Source organism: Gavialis gangeticus, unplaced genomic scaffold (genome assembly GCF_001723915.1).
Source record: "Gavialis gangeticus isolate Ggan-Ray unplaced genomic scaffold, GavGan_comp1, whole genome shotgun sequence".
Taxonomy (NCBI): Eukaryota; Metazoa; Chordata; order Crocodylia; family Gavialidae; genus Gavialis; species Gavialis gangeticus.
Genome location: NW_017729014.1, coordinates 23,732,122 through 23,742,191, shown reverse-complemented (window position 1 = coordinate 23,742,191; position 10,070 = coordinate 23,732,122). Strand labels below are relative to the sequence as shown.

Below are 10,070 nucleotides of genomic sequence, written 5' to 3'. Positions count from 1 at the left end.
TAAGGGTCGGAAGGGACCTAGTAGATCTTCTAGCCCGACCCCCCGCCAGGGCGGGAGAACAACAAAAACCCCAAAAAGAGAAATGGGACTCAAACGAGTCCAGCTAGGTGGGCATCCAGCCTCTTCTTAAAGACCCCCAGGGTAGGGGCCAGCACCACTTCCCTTGGAAGTTGGTTCCAGCTCCTAGCCGCCCTAACGGTGAAGTAGTTTTTGCGGATGTTTCCTGGAGACAAACTAATGAAGGCAGCTGCACACACACAGGACTGGCCTAAGTTGTTTTCCTTGCCTCTGCCATGGAGCTCCCCATACTATTTTTACAAGGAGAGAAGCTCCAGGCAGTTTTAAACACCCCACCCCTGGAGGGATGATAGCTATGAGGCAGGTGAACAGCCAACTCTCTCAAGAAGGCTCTATGACACCAAGGTAAGGCCTTTTGCTGAGACACTGCAGGTTTTGCCTCACTCCCCTATTTTATAAGAGGTTGACCCTTGGGATATAGGAGAGATTGAAGCTGGGTCACTGCCAACATGGCAGAAGGACAGCACAGCAGGCTTCTGCTCAACAACAGAGACAGCTTATATACACATGCAGTGGGAGGCCTCTCCACAGCCTGTCATTGTGAACAATGATTTGTTCTACCTGCTTGGTCCAGAACCCCCACCCAGCCACCACCACCAGTTGCCATCCCCAGGTGGCCTGGAGACTTGTTTTGCTTCTCATGATTAAGTTTTGGCTTTCCCTTTGCCAGGTTGGCAGACCCATTTTAAGTTTTTGCAGGAGTGGACGCCAAGGCAGCCCTGCTGTGGCCATATTTTCTAGGGGGACTAAGGAGAAACGTAACCATCTGGGGAGGAGCAGAACATGGCACGGCTGAAACCGCCCAGACTCACACTGTCCATGGTCCTGCAAGCATTTGCCCAGCTTGTGCCCAGCCTTTTCATGCTGTGCCTCCTCCACGGGCATCTGTCCTCCTCATCGCAGCACAGCTTAGATCACCTTCAAGGTGACTTCCTCCTGGACAAATGTTCATCTATTCCTCACTCTGCTGCCCTACACCAACACCTCTGATTCTGTATAAGATTCCCTGCCTCTCCTGCCCCTGGAATTTCCCCAGTCTCTCCCCAGCTCTGCCCTTGCTAGGCCTTTGCTTGGTTGTGCTTCATTTATCTCCTTTCCTCCTGCACAAGCTGTTCTCCTGGGGCTGGAGAGGACATGTGGCCCAGATCATTCAGAAGCACCAGCTGCTGCCTGCCACTCATGGTAGGGAAAGAAGCCACTCTGGCTCCATGACTCCCAAAGAGTTCCCACTGCTGATCTCCCATGTTCTTGGGATTGCTGTGCTTGCAGCCCCTCACTTCTTTTGCCAGTGTCACAAATCCCAGTAGTTTCCTGGAATAAGCCTGCATCTCATGGCCCAAGTGGTACACATGGATAGTAATGGCTGAGGAGCTGGCCAAGCAATTCTGGATGCATCACACAGGTGCTCCAGGCTACCTCATTTTGTTTCTTCACAAATCAGAGTGACTTTGTCATCAAACAGATCCTCCATAGTCACTGCCACCAGCTCCGAGCCACCTTGGCTAGCTTGGGCATCTGGCAACGTCACAAAGACCTGGGATCCAGCAAGCTCGGCCTCATCCAAGGTGATCACATGCTCTCCTTCTGCTCCTTGTTCTGCTGTCTGAATAACCTGCATGGGAAACAACTCAAGAGTTAAGGAGATGCTTGCAGCACATTTTCCACTGAAGTGTCCCCAGCCTACACTCCAATAACAGCGTTTACTTTCACACCTGAGGAGTGCAATTGCAATAGGCGTGAGCCCTAATGGGAAGCTCTGAGCTGCACACACCAGTGATGCAAAAGAGAAGACAGAAAAGCAATTTAAATATTTCTCTTCACAAAATTGCTATAATTTAGCACCATAAGTAGTCGTAGATTATAAAGATGCGGTGATTACACGCTAGCGGATCATCAGCCCAGGGAATCTTGCATATTGGGCTCCCACGTCCAAATGGTTATTCTCTACTGATAGCTGCAGTATTAGAGAGAGAGAGAGAGAGTCTGCTAACTCCAGCCCTAAAATCTGGTTTTCTGCAAAATAGTTATAATATAGACAAGGAAGTCCTCTGGATTCTAACAGAGCCTTCCCAGAGTGACCAGCTTGCTCTGCACCTCCTGCCAGCCCTTCCTCCTCCAGTCTCCAAGAGCAAAGGATGTGGAGAAACCTAAGAGTCCAGAGGAGAGCCATGAGCATGATCAGAGGTCAAGAGAACAGACCTTATGAGGAGAGGCTGAGAGGCATGGGACTCTTCAGCTTGGAGATGTGTAGACTCAGGGATGACTTCGTGGCAGCCAATAGGTAAGCAGCCAATAAGGGGTGTGCATCAGGAACTGGGAGAACGTCTGTTCACCAGGGCACCCAAACAGAAGCCTCAGCTCTTCACCCCCAAACAAACCCAGACCGGGGTTAAGGAACTAACATCCAATTAAGGCTCCTTCTTCCCCTGTGACCCCACATTGCCCTTGTGCACTGAGTACCTAAAAGTCTAGTTAAGTGCCAGGCCATCCCTGGATTCAGAGGCAACCTAAGGGCTTATCAGACATGAGTCTTATTATACTCCCTCAAAGTAGACTTAGAAAGGGAAGGTAGAACCACAGAGTGGATAAAGAGATGGTGGGGATGCCAACTGGTGCAAAGAACAGGGCTGGGAGGATAGAGGGATGGGAGAAGGATGGAATGTCATGGCAGTGGATAAGCACCCCAACTCTGGAGTCTTACTACAGCTGCCCCTACATGAAGTTACCCCAGCACCCCTGTTATCAGCCACCCCTGGAGCAGTCACTTACTTGCACAATCTGCGTGGTGGTGGCCTGGGCTTCTGCAAACACCACCTTGGGATGCTCAGCTCTGTAGTGACCTTCCAGCTGCTCCTGAGTGGGGAAGAGCTCCCCACACAGTCCACAAGTGAAGGTGCTCTCTGTCTGCTTGAAGTGCTCAGTGGTGACGTGCTGCTGCAAGGCCCCTGGGAAGCGGAAGGAGGCTGAACAGTACAAACAGCAAAATGGCTGTGACCCTAAAGAAACATGAAAGAAGCATCACTGCCAGCGAGATGCACAAGAGGCCTCAACTGTCAAGGCTGGCCCAGAGCCAGGAGGGCACATCAAGACAACAATTAACTGACCTGAATGCCTGCACTTGACGTGGACCTGCAGGAGAGCCAGTGTGGGGAACAGCTCCTTGCATTTCTCACACTCGTGGAACTTCATATCTGAAAATGAGACCAGGGAAAGCAGCACAGACAGGCTACATCACTACTCTGAGCCCAGGCACCTGGACACAGACCCACACCAAAGGAGATAAATGTCAAGAACTCAGCAAGAATGTATCTGATTACAGCACCACCTGCAGAAGCATTTCATGAACCAACAGAGCTAGCCATGACAAAACAGAGAGGACACCTGTTGGAGAGGACCCTTCTAAGGGGTCACAATGAGTTTGCTGTGGTCTCAGCAATCCATGAGGCTTTGTTTCATCAAGCGAGAACTATTCCCATATCTTATCTCTCCCACCTCAGCATTTTTTCCCCAGAGGAGGCAGGGGGACTTCTCACCTGCATGCTCTGTCTTGACATGTTTTCTGTGGGCAGTTGTGCTGGAGAAGGTTTTGTCGCAGGAGCTGCACTGCAATGATGAGAATTTGGATGAGCGGTGATTCTGGGCTGCAAAGACATCAGGGTGATGGGTCCGATTGTGATACCATAACCCTGACAGTTGCTGTGAAGATATAAATGAAATCATGTTTAGAATGGAAAAGCTGTCCTGGAGGGACAAAGTGGCAGTAATAGGTTGCCATCTTAAAACAAATGGGAACTGAGGCTGCACTCAGCAGCTATAAGATGCATCAGACCTTACCATAAACATCCCTATCCAAACCCATCTCTTTTATGTAGCACACTTGATATTCATTACTCTAACTTATTTATGCCAGAAATGCAGCATCCTAAACTACACTGATAGAGAACATGATCTCTACAAAAACAGCACACTCAAAATGCTGAGTGCTGCTAGCTCTCTCATCTCCCTCTTCACAGATCCCATTTTGGACTGATTTTTCATGCCTTGCTACTTGGTTTACGGCCCTCCAACATATGCACACTTGCACAAGCCAAATGGAGAATCTCATTTGCAAAATGTCACTTCTATCATAATAGAAATCAAGAAAGCTAGAAATGTTAGGCTGAAGGGAAAGATCAGATTTTAGGGAGCTCAGGGCAGGAAAGGATCTATAGCTCTAGAGTTAGGACAGTTTCAGAACTGAATGATTCATATTAGTGGACCTATCTTCTCATTGCACAATTATTCTTCCTCTGAGCAAATCAGCAAACTTCTTCCCTTGGCAGTGCAGTTACTCCCATATTCACTTGTGCCAATAAAGGACCTCCTCTTTGTAAACTGGCAGGTGATGCTGTTCTTTGGAGGGTGAGATAAAGCGTACACCAAGCCCAGCTCACCTGATAGGCTTTGTCACAGATCTCACAGCTGAATGGTTTCCCTCCTACGTGGGTCACCATGTGGCGTTCCAGCAGGGATGGAGCACTGAAGACTTTACCACAGGTAGGGCAGGGGTGGTACTCCCTGGAGTGGACCTCGTGAATGTGTTTGCGATGCTCCTGCAGGGTGGCAAAGCTCATCCGACACTTCTTGCAGTCATAGGGGTCTTCGATGTCTGACTCCACAGTGCAGGGGGTGAAAGGCAGGGTTGAGGACAGAAAGAAAGGCAGACAGAAAAAGATATGAGAAAAGGCACCACAAATAGGTAGGAGGGAGAACAGAGAAAGAAATGCTGGTAATTTCTAGGCAAAGAGCAAACATCTGAGTTTTAGGATCTTTGCAGGTAAGTGCCATGTACTCTCCCACCCTGACACTTGCAGTGAGAAATAATCCAGGCTGGTCCTCAGCAGTCCCATGATGCCTTTGCTCTGTTCTATTAGACAGTACTGCTGTTTCCTTGGGCTGATCCCAGCTCCAGGACCAGTGTGTAAGTCCCCATAAGAAGAGCCTAGGATCTTCCCAGGACAGAAAAATCCTTCCATGAAGCAGCAGAGCAAGGCTGGATGCCCATCACCAGCAGCACCCTCAAAACTGCATTATATGAAGGCAGCCCTGTGCCTTTCACAGCAGAGGGAAGTCTGCTGCAGTCTGGCACTGCCCCTTCACCTCTTTGCAGTCACACTCAGACAGCCCTTTGCCTTCTAAGGAGCTCTGGTAAGTCCCGGGGGAAAGGCCCCATTTGAACTAGAATAGGGCTCTGGTACTCACTGTGGAAGGTTCGTAGGTGGATGGAGAGCCCGTTGGCCTGCCTGAATCCTTTCCCACACTCCCTGCAGACATATGGCTTATCTCCAGTGTGAGTCCTCACATGGCGAGACAGCTCAATGGACTGTGCAAACACTGCGTCACAGTATTGGCAGGCATACATCTTCCCTGCAGGGAAATCCAATATAGCAGGCTAGAGCCTCTGCAGCTAGCACTGACCCAGGGGACAGGATTTCTGGGAATGCAGCTCAATTTTTTGGGAAGAAGCAGGAGATTATGAAACAGGCAAGGTTTCAAGGGACCAACAACTCATAATACAAGCTTCTAAGGATCAAAAGCGATGGCATCAAAACCACAAAATTTGTGTACTCAATATTAATTCTGGGATTATAAACACAGAGTGCTCCAATACAAGCACATTCAAATACATCCATAACAAACTGCTCAGAGACACGATCGCTCTGACAACATACCTATACAGTGCCACAAGTTTGCAATGTTTTGTTTTTTGGGGGGTTTGGGGGGGGGGTTGTTTTGGTTTTTTTGTTTGTTTGTTTGTTTTTGTGTGTGTGTGGTTTTTTTGTTTTTTTTGTTTTTTGTTTTTTTTTTTTACAAACGCAGGCATATCCTTTGCTCCTGAGTTGCTCACAAACAAAAGGAGCTAGTGGCAGAGGACAAATGTGGCACTGAGGCATAGAGCTAGTTGGAATTTTTAAAAAGAAATGAACACTGAAAGTTAAGCATACTGTCAAAATTAAATTACTTGTGCAAATTATTCCAGTGGAAAATCCAAAATGAAACAAAACCTTTCATGGTAGTATTGAAGTGATGTCTTAAGTACTATAATGCCTTTGCAGTTCCAGAGATAAAGTAGTGATGAGTGAATGTAGATCCCTTTATGGAAATAGAAAATTAGTGCAAAACTACAAAGAGAACACACTAGTACAGGCTGGCAGTCAAGGAAATATGCAAGAGACTTTGATCTTTTGGGGTGATATATCACCCACAGATATCCTTGCCTCTCAAGATATTACATTTTTCAAACCCTCCCCAGAAAGAGTGGGGGCAGGGAGTGCTTTTATTTTGGGGTTTTGCTGCACTTACCTCCCTTTTTACATTTTAACACCTTTTTAGTGGGGAGAAAGAAGAAAGGGAGTTCAAAGGGAGAGGAAAGAAAAAAACCACAAATTAAAAACCAATCCAACAAAAATAGATATTGGTTTGCTTTTTCAAATCCAAAATGTACATATTTTTACATTTCTTTTTCAAGTTTTCATCACTGGCTTTTGGGAGGAAAATTTCCCATTTCTCAACTATTCAAATGCTAAGAAGAAGGGAGGCTGGTTGCTTGAAGCAGCGAGAATGAAAGTTGAGAGGGCACTGGGGAGGCAGGCCAGCCAGGCAGAGCACTGGGATGTACAGAGCTGAGAAGAGACAGGAACTGAGGAGGGTTAGGAATGGGGTGGGTGGCTGAGAGGAGAAGGAAAGGAATGAGTATGTATCGTGTTGGAGGTAAGGACTAAGCTTGCACCCAAGGCAGCTAACAACAGGATGCCAACAAATAAAAGGTCAAGGCTAGAGATGAAGGGGAGTATAGCAACAGCACTTGGGGCATATTAGATCAGGGCAGGGGCAAAAACCAGTGAAGCCAGACTTTAATCCAGGCAGAGACCGACAAGTTCAGCAGTAGGGATAGAGAGTCCAATTCACCAGTGGAGGAGGACGGTAGCATTCACCAATGAACTGAGTATCTGGGAGAGGGAAAGGGAGCAGAGACAAGAGATGAAGTCGGTGATCCCAGAAGACAGGAAGGACAATAGTTTTGCCAAGAGAGGCAAAGAAGGAAGGCAGTAGAAGGAAGCAGGAGAAGCTCTGCCTGAGAAAGTGAGTAAGATGGTAGCTCAATAGCAGGGAGATGTCAGAGATAGGCTGAGTTACGGAGAGGTGGGGTGGGATCGCTAATGACCTCTAGTCTGGGGAGAGGTGAAACAATGCGATTGAACAAGGCTAGAGGGGGAGGTAGAGAGATAGCGATAGATGCCAGCTACGGACAGGACAAAAGCAGATGAAAAGCCACCAAGAGAGGCGGAAGGAGCAGTCAATCAGTCAAAAAAGCAGTGGAAAAATGGAGGTATTACCAGGAGTGGATGGATTAAGCTGTAACCCTGCCCAGGCAGATGAACACTGATAGCACTGATAGCACCAATAGCATTAGCCCCACAGCTCTGTGCCTTCACAACTTGGCCCTACGCTTCCTCCAATCACTCGTGGGAGGACAAGGGCCCTGGTGCACAGTCAGGACCCCTACAATTCTGACAGGCTTACCCTCAGAGTGCTTCTTCTTGGTGTGATAGGCAAGGGCGGAGGCTTGCATGAAGGTCATGAGGCAGTGCTTGCACATGAAGGGGCGGTCCCCTGTGTGCAGCCGCATGTGGTTCTTTAGCGTAGAGTTAGCAGCAAACTTGGCACCGCACTCATCGCAAGAGAAGGGCTTCTCATCAAAGTGTTCAGTAAGTTTGTGGTACTGCATTCCTGGGGAGCAGGAGACCAATGGAAGCAGTTAATGCCCAGCAGAAAGGTGCTGTCCAGGTCCTTTCCCCAGCCCTAATGCTAAGTACCAAGTGACACAGCTTGACTGAGTCGGGAGAGGTCATCTTCCTAACAGCCAGTGCTCCCGGATCACAACCAACGTGCCACTTACTCAGAAAGGAAAGAACGACATAGCCGTAAGCTTCCTCTACCCTGCTAAAGTAGTACTGCTCCACACTGAGAGCAGGGGGATGAGGTGGCAGAGGTAAAGGAACATCAGGCACAGAGAAGCATCATTATCAATACCCCTGAAATCAGCTGAAGAACCAGAACAGGCCACATGCCCCTACATTTGCTTTTAAACACCTTTTAAGTAACCAGAAGCCCCACTGTTTCTTGATAAGCCATGTGTAACACTGGAAAAGCAATTATAAAAGAAATCAGCCATAAGACACTGGGAGAGTGGAGCAGCGAAATGGTCCGAATCACATTCCTTAGGACACAGTGCCATTTCAAAGGCTTCTAAGAACTATCCTCAGAGCCAGGAAGGAGGGCCCAGTTTCAGGTTGTCTAGTTAACGTGCTGTTCATGTAGCTATCACCCTGGTAACTTGGCTCAGGTCTAGAACAGCAAGGAGCACCTCACTCCCTGTGCCACATGAAAACTCTCCCAGCTCTAGGGTTATGAAGCCCACCTGAGGCATGAGCAAACTCTCTTCCACAGATGTCACATGTCACCGGGAGTCTCTTCTTTTTCTTTTTGGCCGGCCCTGCAACTCCGTGCACCTCCAGCTGGTGCTTTTCTAGCTCCTTCTTGGTGCTCATGACCTCAGCGCACTCCTTGCACTGCACCTGCTTTCCTTTGGCCAGGCGACACCGCTTCATGTGCACCTTCAGACGGCAGTAGAAGTGGAAACTCTTGTCACAGGCTTTGCAGATAAAGCTCTTCTTGGAGGAACTTCTCTCATGGGTTTCCTCTCGCTCCTTGGGACCTGCACCCCCAGCCTTCTCCTCCTCTTTGTCCATGGCTTCAATCTGCGATTCACTGTTCACCTTCCACTTCCTGATCCCAGGTTTCTCCCCGCTTCTCTCCGTCAGGAGCCCTGTGTGGAAAGCAACTCCCATTTCAGTGCTGACTGACCATTTTGAGCACTCGCCTTCCTCACCACCTGCCTCCTGAGCACTCCTCAGGGAGCACCTGATCCTGCACTTTTCTGCTCGGGGGTGAATGGGATCAATATGGTACAGACTGGTGCAAAATGCCCTGTCCCATCAAAGCAGCAGCACATCAAAGCCACGTTCACAGGTGACAATGACTAGGGAAGGTGCAAGAAGTGCAGAATTAGAATAAAGGAGAATGCATTTTTTCCAGTTAAAACACCAGCATCTATAGAAGCCGAAGCGTGCCAGCACTAGCCCGATAGTCAAAGAAACTCAGCTCCCATTTAGGCACAAAGAGAATAGGAGCTGCTTCTGAATGCTTGTCTTTAACTCATGTGAGTGAAGTTACCACTTGACTGTTTGCAAGTTTGGGGCCTGAGATAGTGTGATGGTCTTTCAGCTCAAGAGATCCTTTTATGGAAACAGAAAATAGTTTGGGATTTTTTTTCCCCAAACATAGCCAGTTTCAAAGAGGACACTAGGATTCTTCACACTCTTCTGGGTAGAGCTACAGTAGAACTTAATCACCCATGTATATCCATTTCCTAGAAATTCTAACAATTTTTGAGGTGCCTATAACACCAGAATTTTGAAAGGCAGAAAATGGAAAATTTACACAGGACTAGAGCCTACAGGAAAGCCCCATCAGAAACATGTTTGTGGAAAGAAATCAAACTACAAATAGTTATTTGGTTTCTTCACTGTAACCAGTCTCATGATTCTGTGGCCATGGAAAACCAGTGTGGAATTCAGTTTGCCACAACACTGTGGTATGGGATCTCAACGTGCCTTTTTAGAACTTTGTTTCTTCACTTCTTGATTATGAAGCAAACTATGCAAAAACCAGACCTTCCTCAGAGTGCGATTCCATTAAATGCTGCATCTGTTCAGTGGAAAGCAGTATTCAGGAGGAGTGAGCTAAACCTACTGCTGCTTGAGATTCCTGTTTTCTTTTAAACTAACACTCACCAATTTAACATAGAACAAAAATGACTGAGTGACGACTTACACACATTCAAGTCTTGGCCAGGGTGTGTGTCATTGTGGATGTGGGTGGGTGGGTGG

The 10,070-nt window shown here is 47.9% G+C and overlaps 1 protein-coding gene across 1 annotated transcript in view; it reads right to left on the bottom strand.

Annotated features, from left to right (window-relative positions):
- Positions 1-217: 217 nt before the first annotated feature.
- ZBTB40 (zinc finger and BTB domain containing 40) overlaps positions 218-10,070 on the bottom strand; it is a 42,801-nt gene continuing 32,948 nt past the window's right edge. The window contains exons 11-18 of the mRNA XM_019512036.1: positions 8,540-8,947; positions 7,642-7,848; positions 5,320-5,484; positions 4,512-4,726; positions 3,612-3,774; positions 3,183-3,269; positions 2,848-3,074; positions 218-1,690 (exon numbers count right to left, since the gene is read on the bottom strand). Coding sequence (XP_019367581.1) covers positions 1,496-1,690; positions 2,848-3,074; positions 3,183-3,269; positions 3,612-3,774; positions 4,512-4,726; positions 5,320-5,484; positions 7,642-7,848; positions 8,540-8,947 — 1,667 coding nt within the window. The 3' untranslated portion in view covers positions 218-1,495. The remainder of the gene's footprint in view (positions 1,691-2,847; positions 3,075-3,182; positions 3,270-3,611; positions 3,775-4,511; positions 4,727-5,319; positions 5,485-7,641; positions 7,849-8,539; positions 8,948-10,070) is intronic.